Source organism: Mizuhopecten yessoensis, unplaced genomic scaffold, assembly GCF_002113885.1.
Source record: "Mizuhopecten yessoensis strain PY_sf001 unplaced genomic scaffold, ASM211388v2 scaffold10359, whole genome shotgun sequence".
Lineage (NCBI taxonomy): Eukaryota > Metazoa > Mollusca > Bivalvia > Pectinida > Pectinidae > Mizuhopecten > Mizuhopecten yessoensis.
The window spans coordinates 1294927-1312222 of NW_018408507.1; the positions used below are offsets into that span (position 1 = coordinate 1294927).

The window sequence follows — 17296 nt, forward strand, 5'->3', positions numbered from 1 at the left end:
CCCCCCCCCACACACACACACTAAATTGTTTAGTGTATGCTTAGGCATACATGCATGCTACGCCACTGTTTTCCATGTAGATGTATAGACGTTCGATTTTTAAATACCGCGTATGAAACAGCCTAGATTTGTGTCACAATAGACATGTTCATTCACAAATCCGAGGTGAACTCGACCGAGACCAGTACGCGACAATGCTTGTGAAACATGGTAGAGGAAAATCCCTCTGTGACGTCACGAACTAATTTTTCGGATTTGTGTACGGTGTTCTATTAATAAGTATTGGTTAATACTCGATTCGAGTTGCGTGCGGTGAGGAGATCGGACCAGGAAGAAGGCTCCTCAGTCTACGTGTACTGACGCGGTCAGACTTGTATATAGACAGAAAGTAAATGGTTTACTTTAAACTGGTGAGCCTATACACCGTGTTAGCCAGCTGTCAGTCGGCGTATTAACGAGACACACCCATTTATTCAGTTAACATACTGAATGACCCAGATTCTGGATTGGGAGGCCACCACGCATGTATAAGGATACACACACACACACAGAGAGTCGGCGTGTACATAGATATGTGTCGTAGTGCTACAAGTCAGCTGATACATGTGCCCAGTAGTATCTATATTACAATGTCAAAGCTGTCTTGTCCAGTGTCAACAGTTTAACATGGTAATTCCATCGAATCGGGAATATTTATGACTCAATGGTCGTTTGGTTTGAAAACAGAAATGTGCTCAGCAACCCGCTCGGCAGGATGTGAAACTAACATCTTCCGATCAATGCCGTTTGGGATATATAATGTGTTCAAATGTACGCTCATGTCATTGGTATAGTATCGGAATTCTGCTGGTCACCTTTGCTTTAACCTGCTGTCCTGTGTCGTCACACGTGTCCCTTGTCGAATTGTATCCCTCTGGAGAATTAAATGGTGATACGGCAAATAAGCAGGATGACGATGGCGGATCTGACAAAATATTTCTAACCGTGAATTTCCCGTTCTACGGACAGGATTATACATCGCTATATGTAAGTAGAAACACATGTACAACTATGTGTTGTAGAGGGGGAATCCCCCTGCTCTTCAATCCACCCCTCCCTACCTTTCTATAGGCGTTAATTTCAAATTACACATTCCTTCCTTTTACGATTTGACCATTGGATCCCAATATAGGATCTTTTTCTTGGTCAGTGCCCAGGGGGCCATAACAGTTAATATGGCTCACATAGCACTATAGCCCATACAAATCCGTGGTGACAACATTGCCCCTCGGCTGGCCCCTTGTTTGAAGGCCTAGGGACACAGATGACTACCGTCATACGAAGTAAAGCCGACATCCTCTAGGGTTCTAATTAGGACTATTTAATCATTGATCATTTTTACATACACCCATGTCATGGTACAATGCTAAGACCGGAACAGGCATCTGGTATGCCTGAAATACTGTACAGCACGTAACTGGAATTACGTCTCTCATTTGTACACAAAGCTCCCGCTCCACCCATTAAACACACACCCCTTCAAATGGATAACAGAGATGCAGGACTTAGCCTACAATAATCAGGTACAAGCTCGCTGTTAATTTACAATGAAGATATAAAAAAAAGTAAACTGAAACTTTAAAAGAACCGTCAAATTTGACCAGACACAACATCAAGAATCGTGTAGTAAAAACACTTCAATATTAAAAGAAACGATACATGAAATCATTGAACGACCGCGGATATAAAGCGGAGACATTCACATGTATATGAGACATATAACTGCATTAATAGTAAAAGCAAAGGCTTTGTAGTGAGTCATGCTAAAGGCGAGAAACTGAACAAAATCGTCATTGATCACGATCCCAACAAGTTTCGACCGAGACAGGCTGTTGTTACGTAATCATTGTGGTGATTTATAGATTTCAGACCACTTTTAATTACATTATTGTGGTGATTTATAGATTTCAGACCACTTTTAATTACGTTATTGTGGTGATTTATAGATTTCAGACCACTTTTAATTACGTTATTGTGGTGATTTATAGATTTCAGACCACTTTTAATTACGTTATTGTGGTGATTTATAGATTTCAGACCACTTTTAATTACGTTATTGTGGTGATTTATAGATTTCAGACCACTTTTAATTACGTTATTGTGGTGATTTATAGATTTCAGACCACTTTTAATTACGTTATTGTGGTGATTTATAGATTTCAGACCACTTTTAATTACGTTATTGTGGTGATTTATAGATTTCAGACCACTTTTAATTACGTTATTGTGGTGATTTATAGATTTCAGACCACTTTTAATTACGTTATTGTGGTGATTTATAGATTTCAGACCACTTTTGATTTCAGACCACTTTTAATTACATTATTGTGGTGATTTATAGATTTCAGACCACTTTTGATTTCAGACCACTTCTAATTACGTTATTGTGGCGATTAATAGATTTCAGACCACTTTTAATTACGTTATTGTGGTGATTTATAGATTTCAGACCACTTCTAATTACGTTATTGTGGTGATGTATAGATTGCAGACCACTTCTAATTACGTTATTGTGGTGATTTATAGATTTCAGACCACTTTTAATTACGTTATTGTGGTGATTTTTTAAATACTTAAATGCTATTCTACCGATACTAATTGCATGTTCAAATTGTGCTTCATTTAATATTTAAAACAGTATAAACATAATCATTAATGTAACATTTTTATCCTGAAAACACGGCCTGTATGGAGGATAACTTCTTTGCCATCATCATAATGTTGATGATAAACCGGTTCCATATATAAGCTTTATTAAACGTATTTTAAATGAATGTGGTATGAGTTACTTATGGATTGTTCAATATACTACAGAATGTAATACCACATGGCTAAAGCATGTTATTAAACAAAGATTGCACGACCAGTATTTACAGAAATGGCAGAATGATGTATACACACTTCATCAAAAGCTACATGTTATAAGATTTTTAAAAATAATTGTCATTTTGAAAATTAGTTGGTTATTTTTAGTGATAAAGATCGAGCTACATTTTGTAAAATGTCCACACTGTAACAGTCAGCAAATTGGTGACGAATTCCATTTAAAGTAGTATTCATTAATTCATAGAACTTAATTACATTTGGTCTTTATCTATATATATAAAATTCTATACCCAGACAATGACGGACACTCAAGCAAGTATTAAATATAAAAACACTTAAGAAACTTTGTACTTTCATCAGAATAATTAATAACAATATTTGTCCTCCTTGATACAAATGTGAATTTATTATGAAACAGTACTGTGTACTACCGACTACGAACACTACAATTACTATATATTATATTGTAAATAGGTTTCTCTATACATTATATTGTACATAGGTTTCTCTATACATTGTATTGTAAATAGGTTTCTCTATACATTGTATTGTACATAGGTTTCTCTATACATTGTATTGTAAATAGGTTTCTCTATATATTGTATTGTAAATAGGTTTCTCTATACATTGTATTGTAAATAGATTTCTCTATACATTGTATTGTAAATAGGTTTCTCTATACATTGTATTGTGAAAGAGAATAAAGTTGAAAAAAAGGATGACGATGTCCAGTAAGAGGTAACTAAATACCAGTACGAGTACAACCTCGCAAATACACAATTCACTATGTAACAAAATAATCACGATCCTTTATCGTTTCTACATTAATTTTGATTTAGGTTTTAGTTCAATGACTAGTAAATACTGCTTTTGTTTTTGAGAGAAAATTAAACCGATATTTTTTTAATAATGAAATATACTTAATGCTGTATTGCATTGACTTGATTATAAACTGCGATGCTAAATCAACGCATGCCTTTTTTTTTCTTTTATGGCGTTAATGAATGAAGTAAGGTAAAAACCTACCAAGGGAGATAAATAAGCACAGTCCAAGTCCCACTCGTTAGGGACTGAACCAAGTCGAGAGTGGGTCATATCCAGTCGTAAGGGGACCACATCCAGTAATAAGGGGGTTACGTCCAGTGGTTAATGATCACACCCAGACAATAAGGACCACACCCAGTGGTTAATGACCACACCGAGACAATAAGGACCACACCCAGTGGTTAATGACCACACCCAGACAATAAGGCCCACACCCCGTGGTTAATGACCATACCCAGACAATAAGGACCACACCCAATGGTTAATGACCACACTCAGACAATAAGGACCACACCCAGTGGGGGATGACCACACCCAGACAATAAGGACCACACCCAATGGTTAATGACCACACCCAGACAATAAGGACCACACCCAGTGGTTAATGACCATACCCAGACAATAAGGACCACACCAAATGGTTAATGACCACACCCAGACAATAAGGACCACACCCAGTGGTTTATGACCACACCCAGACAATAAGGAGCACACCAAGTGGTTAATTTCTACACCTAGACAATAAGGACCACACCCAGTGGTTTACGACCACACCCAGACAATAAGGACCACACCCAATGGTTAATGCCCACACTCAGACAATAAGGACCACACCCAATGGTTAATGTCCACACTCAGACAATAAGGACCACACCCAATGGTTAATGCCCACACTCAGACAATAAGGACCACACCCAATGGTTAATGACCACACTCAGACAATAAGGACCACACCCAATGGTTAATGTCCACACTCAGACAATAAGGACCACACCCAGTGGTTTATGACCACACCCAGACAATAAGGACCACACCAAGTGGTTAATTTCTACACCTAGACAATAAGGACCACACCCAGTGGTTAATGACCACACCCAGTCGTTAAGCATTTAGTCGTTAGGGACAACACCCTTATAATAAGGGACCACACGCAACCGTCAAGGACCACACCCAGTCGTTGTGAGCCACAATCAGCCGTTAGGGACTACACCCAGTCTTTGGGGACCACATCAAGTCGTTAGGGACCACACCCGGTCGTTAGGTACCATAACCAGTCATTAGGGACCACACACAGTAATTAGGGACCACACTCAGTCGTTGGGGGCCACACTCAGTCGTAAGGGACCACCTTCAGCTGTTAAGGACCGCACCAAGTCGTTGGGGGCCACACTCAGTCGTTAGGGACAGCATCAAGTTGTTAGGGAACACACTCAGCCGTAAGGGACCACATCCAGTCGTTGTGGGCCACACTGAGCCGTTAGGGACTACCCCCAGGCTTTGGGGGCCACACCCAGTCGTTAGGGACAGCATCAAGTTGTTAGGGAACACACTCAGCCGTAAGGGACCACATCCAGTCGTTGTGGGCCACACTCAGCCGTTAGGGACTACACCCAGGCTTTGGGGGCCACACACAGTCGTTAGGAACCACACCAGTCATTAGGGACTACACTCACTCGTTTAGTATCACACTCCGTCATTAATTAAGTACATGCACCACGACCAGTCATTAGGGACCACACCCAGTAGTTAAGGATCACACTTAGTCGTTCGATTCCTAATTCAGTTGTAATGGACCATAATCAGTCGTACGGGACCACACCCAGTGATTAGGGACATCATTCAGTCATTAGAGGCCACACACAAGCGTATAAGGGACCACATCAAGTCGTTATTGACCACACCAAGTCGTTCGGGACCACATTCAACCGTTGAAGACCACACTTTGTCGCTAGGGACCACACTCAGCCGTTAGGGACCACACTTAGTCACTAGGGACCACACCCAGTCGTTCGGGACCACATTCAACCGTTGAAGACCACATTAAGTCGTTAGGAACCACACCCAGTCGCTAGAGACCACACTTAGTCGTTAGGGACCATACTTAGTCGCTAGGGACCACACCCAGTCGCTAGGGACCACACCCAGTCGTTAGGGACCACACTTAGTCGTTAGGGACCACACCGAGTCGTTAGGGACCACACTTAGTCTAGGGACCACACTTAGTCGCTAGGGACCACACTTAGTCGTGAGGGACCACACTCAGTCGTTAGGGACCTCACTTAGTCGTTAGGGACCACACTTAGTCTCTAGGGACCACACTTAGTCGCTAGGGACCACACCCAGTCGTTAGGGACCACACTTAGTCGCTAGGGACCACACCCAGTCGTGAGGGACCACACTTAGTCGTTAGGAACCACACCCAGTCGTTAGGGACCACACTTAGTCGTTAGGGACCACACCCAGTCGTTAGGGACCACACTTAGTCGCTAGGGACCACACTTAGTCGCTAGGGACCACACTTAGTCACTAGGGACCACACCAAGTCGTCAGAGACCACACTTAGTCGCTAGGGACCACACCAAGTCGATAGGAACCACACCCAGTCGTTAGGGACCACACTTAGTCGCTAGGGACCACACCAAGTCGATAGGAACCACACCCAGTCGTTAGGGACCACACTTAGTCGCTAGGGACCACACCAAGTCGATAGGAACCCCACCCAGTCGTTAGGGACCACACCAAGTCGATAGGAACCCCACCAGTCGTTGGGGACCACGTCAAGTCGTGATGGACCACACCAAGTCGTTTGGGCCACACTCGGTTATTACTGACCACACTGATTAAGCCGTTCGGGGCCACACCAAGTCGGTAGGAATCACACACAGGTGTCAGGAACCACACTCGGTCGTTAGATACCACACTCAGTCTCTCGGGACCACATCCATTCCTTTGGGATCTCACACTCAGTCGTAAGGGACCACACTCACTCATTAGGGACAAAACCTAGTCCTTAAGGACCACAACCAGTTGTAAGGGACCAAAGTCAGTCGCCTGGGACCACATCCATTCGTTAGGGACCACACTCAGTTGTTAGGGACCACCTCCAGTCGTTAGGGACCACACTCAGTTGTTAGGGACCACCCCCAGTCGTTAGGGACCACACTCAGTTGTTAGGGACCAATTCCAGTCGTTAGGGACCAGACTCAGTCTTTAGGGACCACATCTAATCGTTAGGGACCACAATTAATCACCTTTGACTTATAAGGCCTTCATTTTAAAATATTTCTGCTTACATTTTAAATCGTGTTTTGCTTTTAGTTTTTTAAGTTTTTTTTTCTGCTGCTTTTTAAAAAAGTTATATTTGCCTCAACTCTTGTAAGGTTTCCTGCTGTTATAAACTGAAAAATACGTTACAATTATTACAAATACCTTACAATAAAGACACTGAATTTTGATAATATTTCTGCTGTTTGTATTGTTAGCTTATATCTTTGGTGTAATTACTCAAGACTTACTGCATATAATTTCCGACTTTACCGTGTGCGAATTTCAGACTTTATTGTAGCACATTTCCTGTCGGGAACATACAATCTCTCCTGAAGGTATTGTTTGCCATTTTTCTGACTTTGTTTGAAGCCGTTTCTGCTTGTAATACTGTTAGCTATTAGCAGCTTTTATTTTTCTGGGCAATTTCTCTGGCTTTACGGAGAGTTTTTTTCTGTCGATATTTTGAAACTTAATCATGAGTGATCCTATGTTAACTAGATCATTTCTGAGTTGTGAGCTATTTCGTTTTTAGAATTTATTATAACACGTTTACTCCTAATTTAAATGTGTATCTATAGTGGAATATATTCATGTAGTATGATATTAAAACCAAGTTTAAGACTCTCTCTCCGGTTTGTCTGTCGGTGGGAGTTGATGACTTCGCCTCTTCCATCCGCCTGTACAAGGGACATTGCTGACCTCATCTCTCCCATCCGTTTATACAGGGGACAATGCTGACCTCGCCTCTCCCATCCGTTTATACAGGGGGCAATGCTGACCTCATCTCTCCCATCCGTTTATAGAGGGGGCAATGCTGACCTCATCTCTCCCATCCGTTTATACAGGGGGCAATGCTGACCTCGCCTCTCCCATCAGTTTATACAGGGGGCAATGCTGACCTCACCTCTCCCATCCGTTAATACAGGGGGCAATGCTGACCTTGCCTCTCCCATCCGTCTATTCAGAGGACATTGCTTACCTTACCTCTCCCATATCTCCGTACAGGGGGGTTGAGGTACAGGGGGCATTGAGGTACAGGGGGCATTGAGGTACAGGGGAAATTGAGATACAGGGGGCATTGAGGTACAGGGGGCAATGCTGACCTCGCCTCTCCCATCCGTCTATACAGAGGACATTGCTGACCTTACCTCTCCCATCTCTCCGTACAGGGGGCATTGAGGTACAGGGGGCATTGCTGACCTCAAGTCTCCCACCTATCCGTACGGAAGGCATTGCTGACCTCGCCTCTCCCATCCGTTTATACAGGGGGCAATGCTGACCTCGCCTCTTCCATCCGTCTATACAGGGGACATTGCTGACCTCACCTCTCCCACCTCTCCGTACAGGGGGCATTGCTGACCTCAAGTCTCCCACCTATCCGTACGAGAGGCATTGCTGACCTCGCCTCTCCCATCCGTTTATACAGAGGGCAATGCTGACCTCGCCTCTCCCATCCGTCTATACAGGGGACATTGCTGACCTCACCTCTCCCATCTCTCCGTACAGGGGGCATTGAGGTACAGTGTACATTGAGGTACAGGGGGCATTGAGGTACAGGGGACATTGAGGTACAGGGGGCATTGAGGTGCATGGGACATTGAGGTACAGGGGACATTGAGGTACAGGGGACATTGAGGTACAGTGTACATTGAGGTGTAGGTGGCATTGAGGTACAGGGGACATTGAGGTACAGGGGGCATTGAGGTACAGGGGGCATTGAGGTGTAGGTGGCATTGAGGTACAGGGGGCATTGAGGTACTTGGGACATTGAGGTACAGGGGACATTGAGGTACAGGGGGCATTAAAGTACAGGGGACATTGAGGTACAGGGGACATTGAGGTACAGGGGACATTGAGGTACAGGGGGCATTGAGGTACAGGGGGCATTGAGGTACAGGGGACATTGAGGTACAGGGGACATTGAGGTACAGTGGACATTGAGGTGCAGGGGGCATTGAGGTACAGGGGACATTGAGGTACAGGGGACATTGAGGTACAGGGGGCATTGAGGTACAGGGGGCATTGAGGTACAGGGGACTTTGACGTACAGGGGACATTGAGGTACAGGGGAAAATGCTGACCTCGCCTTCCCATCTGTCTATGCATGGGACATTGCTGACCTCACCTCTCCCATCTCTCCGCACAGGGGACATTGAGGTACAGGGGACATTGAGGTACAGGGGACATTGAGGTACAGGGCGCATTGGGGTACAAGGGGCAATGCTGACATCAAGTCTCCCACCTCTCCCTACATAGGACATTGAGGTACAGGGGGCATTGCTGACCTCATGTCTCCCACCTCTCCCTACAGGGGGCATTGCTGACCTCACTTTCCCAACCCGCCTGTACAGGGGCTATTGTTGACTTATTGACTTTTAGTTAACAAAAGTTCTGCAAAATGTTATTGGTTTTGTTCACGTATACATCGTGACAAACTGTTCAAATACAACGTTAGATTTAGATTATTGATCATTCAGGTTATTCGGGTTGGTATGTTTGTCTACCTACAGGGACTAAAGACTGACAAGGACGTTTTGTACTGGTCAATGACTCAAATGGGGAAGTTTGTTTGTCCTCCGCGTCACAGATAAACACCAGTCACTGATTCGTGTAGCTATAGCAATTATATGTAAAATACATGAATAAAAAGATGTCAAAGAAAAGTTATAACCTCCATGAAGTGACCATATCTTTTTGCCATCTTACTTTCCGCCAAAATATTTCATAGGTTCCTATTTCCTGTCTGAAAACGTTTCCTTTCGATGTCAACCTCAATCTATCGCCGAACCATTCCTTCCCCAGGTTATATTCAGTGTAATTAAATACACAACGAAAGATGCTAAGTTGACACACTTTTCGACGTCCTATCTCAAACACAAGAGACGAGATGGTTGCGAATGAAATAGGATAGTTTGATTGCAATTTACGAGTAGATGTTGCTGTTCTTACGAAGGCGAGTTCTATTTTTTTCGCCCTGAAAAAGCACGGTACGGGGATTTGTACCAAGGACATCTCAGGTACGTGGATTTGTACCCAGGACATCTCCGGTACGGTGATTTGTATCCAGGATATCTCAGGTACGTGGATTTGTATCTAGGACATCTCCGGTACGGTGATTTGTACCAAGGACATCTTCGGTACGGGGAACTGTACCAAGGATATCTCCGGTACGGGGATTTGTATCCAGGACATCTCAGGTACGTGGATTTGTACCTAGGATATCTCCGGTACGGTGATTTGTACCAAGGACATCTCCTGTACGTTGATTTGTACCAAGGACATCTCCGGTACGGTGATTTGTACCCAGGACATATCCGGTACGGGGATTTGTACCAAGGACATCTCATGTACGGTGATTTGTACCAAGGACATCTCCGGTACGTGGATTTGTACCCAGGATATCTCCGGCACGGTGATTTGTACCAAGGACATATCCGGTACGGGGATTTGTACCAAGGACATCTCATGTACGGTGATTTGTACCAAGGACATCTCCGGTACGTGGATTTGTACCCAGGATATCTCCGGCACGGTGATTTGTACCAAGGACATATCCGGTACGGGGATTTGTACCAAGGATATCTCAGGTACGTGGATTTGTACCCAGGACATCTCCGGTATAAGGATTTGTACCAAGGACATCTCCGGTACGGGGAACTGTACCCAGGATATCTCCGGTACGGTGATTTGTATCCAGGACATCTCCGGTACGGGGAACTGTACCCAAGATATCTCCGGTACGGTGATTTGTACCAAGGACATCTCCGGGACGTGGATTTGTACCCAGGATATCTCCGGTACGGTGATTTGTATCCAGGACATCTCCGGTACGGGGAACTGTACCCAAGATATCTCCGGTACGGTGATTTGTACCAAGGACATCTCATGTACGGGGATTTGTACCAAGGACATCTCCGGTACGGTGATTTGTACCAAGGACATCTCCGGTACGTGGATTTGTACCCAGGATATCTCCGGTACGGTGATTTGTACCAAGGACATATCCGGTACGGTGATTTGTACCAAGGACATCTCATGTACGGTGATTTGTACCAAGGACATCTCCGGTACGGGGAACTGTACCCAGGATATCTCCGGTTCGGTGATTTGTACCAAGGACATCTCCGGTACGTGGATTTGTACCCAGGATATCTCCGGTACGGTGATTTGTACCAAGGACATCTCCGGTACGGTGATTTGTACCAAGGATATCTCCGGTACGGTGATTTGTACCAAGGACATATCCGGTACGGTGATTTGTACCAAGGATATCTCAGGTACCAGGATTTGTATCCAGAACATCTCCTGTACGGTGATTTGTACCAAGGATATCTCCGGTACGGTGATATGTAACAAGGACATCTCCGGTACGGGGATTTGAACCAAGGATATCTCCGGTACGGGGATTTGTATCCAGGACATCTCAGGTACGTGGATTTGTACCCAGGATATCTCCGGTACGGTGATTTGCACAAATGACATCTCCGGTACGGTGATTTGCACCCAGGATATCTCCGGTACGGGTATTTGTACCAAGGATATCTCCGGTACGGAGATTTGTATCCAGGACATCTCGGGCACGGTGATTTGTATCCATGACATTTCCGGTACGGTGATTTGTACCAAGGACATCTCCTGTACGGTGATTTGTACTAAGGACATCTCCGGCACGGGGAACTGTACCAAGGATATCTCCGGTACGGTGATTTGTACCCAGGACATCTCCGGTACGGGGATTTGTACCAAGGATATCTCCGGTACGGGGATTTGTATCCAGGACATCTCCGGTTGATTTGTACCAAGGACATCTCTCACTAGTACGGTGATTTGCACCAATGACATCTCCGGTACGGTGATTTGCACCCAGGATATCTCCGGTACGGTTATTTGTACCAAGGATATCTCCGGTACGGAGATTTGTATCCAGGACATCTCGGGCACGGTGATTTGTATCCATGACATTTCCGGTACGGTGATTTGTACCAAGGACATCTCCGGTACAGTGATTTGTACCAAGGACATCTCCGGTACGTGGATTTGTACCAAGGACATCTCCGGTACGTGGATTTGTACCCAAAATATCTCCGGTACGGGGATTTGTACCAAGGACATCTCCGGTACGTGGATTTGTACCCAGAATATCTCCGGTACGGTGATTTGTACCAAGGACATCTCCTGTACGGTGATTTGTACCAAGGACATCTCCGGTACGGTGATATGTACCAAGGATATCTCCGGTACGGTGATTTGGACCAAGGACATCTCAGGTACGGGGATTTGTACCAAGGACATCTCCTGTACGGGGATTTGTACTAAGGACATCTCCGGTACGGTGATTTGTACCGAGGACATCTCAGGTACCAGGATTTGTATCCAGAACATCTCCTGTACGGTGATTTGTACCAAGGATATCTCAGGTACGGTGATATGTAACAAGGACATCTCCGGTACGGGGATTTGTACCAAGGATATCTGATTGTAAATTATTTTTTCATCGCGCCGCATCATGGTACATTGTTGATACATTGTTCAGGTATTTTTCTGCGAAATTATTTCTAAATGTTGATATTTTCTAAATAGTTCCCCAACTTTTTTTTTTGTGTATGAAAAGTTAACGAACAATGGTGGGACGTTTTTGTGGATTTTCCCTCGCTTACGAATTGTGGAAGCATACGCCCAAGTTATTTATGTGTTTAACACAATAGCGGAGAACTTTTTGCCAAGACTTGTTGAACTCTGTATCCAAGGTGACGCAATAGTCTAATCCGTGCCAATAATATCTTCGTGCCAATAATGTTTATCTGCTTATGTGTGGCCCCCTGTCAATGTCACGCGCGTCTTCCCAGCCGTACCGTACCATACATTCCCGTCCTAGCTGGTCCTCGTTCTCGAGGTATTCGTTTTGAAGGCCGAATTTTCATTCCATTTCCATGTTGCATATAATTACATATGTTAATCCCCATTGATTTAAGTGTGATGCAAACTACAATTAAGTTGATCAGTCTTACAAATGTCGCCTAAACTTCGATAATAATGGAAGTAAGGATATTTCTGGGACAGTGTTTAGACTAGTAGTAGACTCACCAGGTAAGGATATTTCTGGGACAGTGTTTAGACTAGTAGTTGACTCACCAGGTAAGGATATTTCTGGTACAGTGTTTAGACTAGTAGTAGCCTCACCAGGTAAGGATATTTCTGGTACAGTGTTTAGACTAGTAGTAGCCTCACCAGGTAAGGATATTTCTGGTACAGTGTTTAGACTAGTAGTAGCCTCACCAGGTAAGGATATTTCTGGTACAGTGTTTAGACTAGTAGTAGCCTCACCAGGTAAGGATATTTCTGGTACAGTGTTTAGACTAGTAGTAGCCTCACCAGGTAAGGATATTTCTGGTACAGTGTTTAGACTAGTAGTAGCCTCACCAGGTAAGGATATTTCTGGTACAGTGTTTAGACTAGTAGTAGCCTCACCAGGTAAGGATATTTCTGGTACAGTGTTTAGACTAGTAGTAGCCTCACCAGGTAAGGATATTTCTGGGACAGTGTTTAGACTAGTAGTAGCCTCACCAGGTAAGGATATTTCTGGGACAGTGTTTAGACTAGTAGTAGACTCACCAGGTAAGGATATTTCTGGGACAGTGTTTAGACTAGTAGTAGCCTCACCAGGTAAGGATATTTCTGGTACAGTGTTTAGACTAGTAGTAGCCTCACCAGGTAAGGATATTTCTGGGACAGTGTTTAGACTAGTAGTAGCCTCACCAGGTAAGGATATTTCTGGGACAGTGTTTAGACTAGTAGTAGACTCACCAGGTAAGGATATTTCTGGGACAGTGTTTAGACTAGTAGTAGCCTCACCAGGTAAGGATATTTCTGGTACAGTGTTTAGACTAGTAGTAGCCTCACCAGGTAAGGATATTTCTGGGACAGTGTTTAGACTAGTAGTAGACTCACCAGGTAAGGATATTTCTGGGACAGTGTTTAGACTAGTAGTAGACTCACCAGGTAAGGATATTTCTGGTACAGTGTTTAGACTAGTAGTAGCCTCACCAGGTAAGGATATTTCTGGAACAGTGTTTAGACTAGGAGTAGCCTCACCAGGTAAGGATATTTCTGGTACAGTGTTCAGACTAGTAGTAGACTCACCAGGTAAGGATATTTCTGGGACAGTGTTTAGACTAGTAGTAGCCTCACCAGTTTAAATCAGAGTCTCGAGTATGTTTATGGATATCAGCATCATGTTTCTTAAACTGTTGTTTGACTGCCGTCGTCATATAAGTCATTAGCCTTGTGTGGATACCGTTGTTATATATGACCTTAGACTCGTGTGGATACCGTTGTCACAAATGACCTTAACATCATGTGGATACCGTCGTCATATATGACCTTAGCCTCGTGTGGATACCGTTGTCACAAAAGTACTTAACATCGTGTGGATACCGTCGTCATATATGACCTTAGCATCGTGTGGATACCGTCGTCATATATAACCTTAGCATCGTGTGGATACCGTCGTCATATATGACCTTAGCCTCGTGTGGATACCGTCGTCATATATGACCTTAGTCTCGCGTGGATACCGTCGTCATATATGACATAAGCCTTGAGTGACTACCGTCGTCATATATGACCTTAGCCTCGTGTGAATACCGTTGTCATATATGACCTTAACATCGCGTGGATACCGTCGTCATATATGATATTATCCTTGTGTGGATACCGTTGTCACAAATGACCTTAGCCTCGTGTGGATACCGTCGTCATATATGACCTTAGCCTCGTGTGGATACCGTCTTCATATATGACCTTAGCCTTGTGTGTATAACATTGTCACATATATACTTGACCTTAGCTTTGTGTGGATACCGTAGCAATATGACCTTAGCCTTGTTTGAAATAAGGCGTTGTGTGGACACCGTTGTCACTTGACGTTGTATGGATACTGTACGTTGCCATGTGACCCTATAAGTCGTTGTATGGATACCGTACGTTGCCATGTGACCCTATAAGACGTTTTATGGATACCGTACGTTTCCATGTGACCCTATAAGTCGTTGTATGGATACCGTCCGTTGCCATATGATCTACTGTACATCACGAAATGTTCGTGGGTACTTTCTTTTGTGGTTTGAAACCATTTACATTGTTTCGTGGTCCGAACGTTTATCATCCAAATTCGTTTGTATTCATTTCAATGGCTCAACGAATGTTAATACACAATGAATATTTCATGTTATACAATTTGCCGTTGTGTGAATACCGTTGTTACATGCCCTGAGCCGTTGTGTGGATACCGTTGCTACATGCCCTTAACCGTAGTGTGGATACCGTTGTTACATGTCCTGAACCGTTGTGTGGATACCGTTGTTACATGCCCTGAGCCGTTGTGTGGATACCGTTGTTACTCGCCTGAGCCGTTGTGTGGATACCGTTGTTACATGCCCTTAGCCGTTGTGTGGATACCGTTGTTACATGCCCTGAGCCGTTGTGTGGATACCGTTGTTACATGCCCTGAGTCGTTGTGTGGATACCGTTGTTACACGCCCTTAGTCGTTGTGTGGATACCGTTGTTACATGCCCTGAGCCGTTGTGTGGATACCTTTGTTACATGTCGTAAGCCTTTTGTGGATATCGTTGTCATATATGCTATTTTGTGGATACAGTCGAAGACGTACATTCCCAAGCTAACAACCGCCCTTCTCATAGCGTATAGAAGGCCTGCTGGTATACTGTCTTACTGTAGGCTGCTCATCATTTGTGTGCGTGTGCCAAAAACTATTAATTTTTGTTTTATCTTTCCAGGTGAAATCGAAATGACTCGCGACTATGCAATAATCAAGTTTGAGATAACATATTTTCATTGCTATGCTGTTTAAAAGGTTTTCATATCGCTCAAGTCGGTTATCTCCTACAAAGTGCCAGTTTATCAATGTTTCCAAGTTGTCAAAATGTAATGTATGCTTTGGTTTTTTGAAGATTGAAAAGCTTGGTGTCTGTTTACGTAAAAATATCTAACAGTCAGTCAGTGTGCTTGATGACGTTTTTTTTTATTATTCATGGTACGCCTTCCTCTTGGATCTTACTTATTAATGGATAGCGGGGGGCTCGAATGGGAGGGTCACAAGGTCAGAGTACGTGTTTTCTGTCAGAGCCAAATTAACGTTATCGGTCTCAAATCTGACTCCTCTTTCACTAACATCAGCTTTATCATGTATAATCTACACCGATATAAACAGCTCCAATAGCTGGATACTGCAGATGCCTGAAAGACTGGCAACAGCATTCCCGCTCGTGATGACGTCAGTGAACGCGTGCTTAATGAACTTTCCGTAGGGGGTCAAACAACAAACTTAACATACTCACGAACAAAATAAATGCCACACCCAAACAGACTGGATACTACAAGTATTGTTGATGTAAAGAGAATACATAGGAGTTCAGATGCAGACAACTGGCGTACCCCAGATAACAAATACTTATTGACAGTGTGAGCACGTGCGAGCTTAACCATCTGCACAATTATTGTAACTACGATTGGGAAATGCGTGCAATTTAAGAGCTACAGCTAAAAACATTTAACTTTAACATATGGAATAAAACGAGCAAACAAAATTAAATCTAATTTATATGAATTGGGCTTGACCATGCAATGTTTTAGCATAGTTAAAGGGTTTCGTTACGGTAAGGCCTACACGGTACGTAGATGGGGATGGTTGAAAATGTAGTTTTGCCGAGCCATCACATGTTGTACATGGGTGTGTTCTTACAAGATTACATATCTAGAAATTTGTAAGAAGGTAAGAATAGAAAAGTGACTGACAACAGTTGCGATGTAAAAACATGGTTTGTAGCGAACGTGTATACAAACAAGCAGAGTTGGCACGGGACCCGCAGAGGGACACAACACGCGATACGTCCCAAATATTTAGTTCGATGTACCACAAATGTCATACAGCTGTTCTTTTCGTAAGGGAAATAATTACTTCAAATCAATGTTAATCTTTGTTTCAAACCAACAATTACCTGTGCTGAACAATAACCATGTTTCAAACCAACATTACCTGTGCTGAACAATAACCATGTTTCAAACCAACATTACCTGTGCTGAACAATAACCATGTTTCAAACCAACAATTACCTGTGCTGAACAATAACCATGTTTCAAACCAACAAATACCTGTGCTGAACAATAACCAAGTTTCAAACCAACATTACCTGTGCTGAACAATAACCATGTTTCATACCAACAATTACCTGTGCTGAACAATAACCATGTTTCATACCAACAATTACCTGTGCTGAACAATAACCATGTTTCAAACCAACAATTACCTGTGCTGAACAA

The 17296-nt window shown here is 43.5% G+C and overlaps 1 protein-coding gene across 1 annotated transcript in view; it reads left to right on the forward strand.

The window, feature by feature from the left end:
• Positions 1 to 278: 278 nt before the first annotated feature.
• LOC110460307 (sushi domain-containing protein 2-like) overlaps positions 279 to 17296 on the forward strand; it is a 58509-nt gene continuing 41491 nt past the window's right edge. Inside the window, exon 1 of the mRNA XM_021513138.1 lies at positions 279 to 1026. Coding sequence (XP_021368813.1) covers positions 799 to 1026 — 228 coding nt within the window. The 5' untranslated portion in view covers positions 279 to 798. The remainder of the gene's footprint in view (positions 1027 to 17296) is intronic.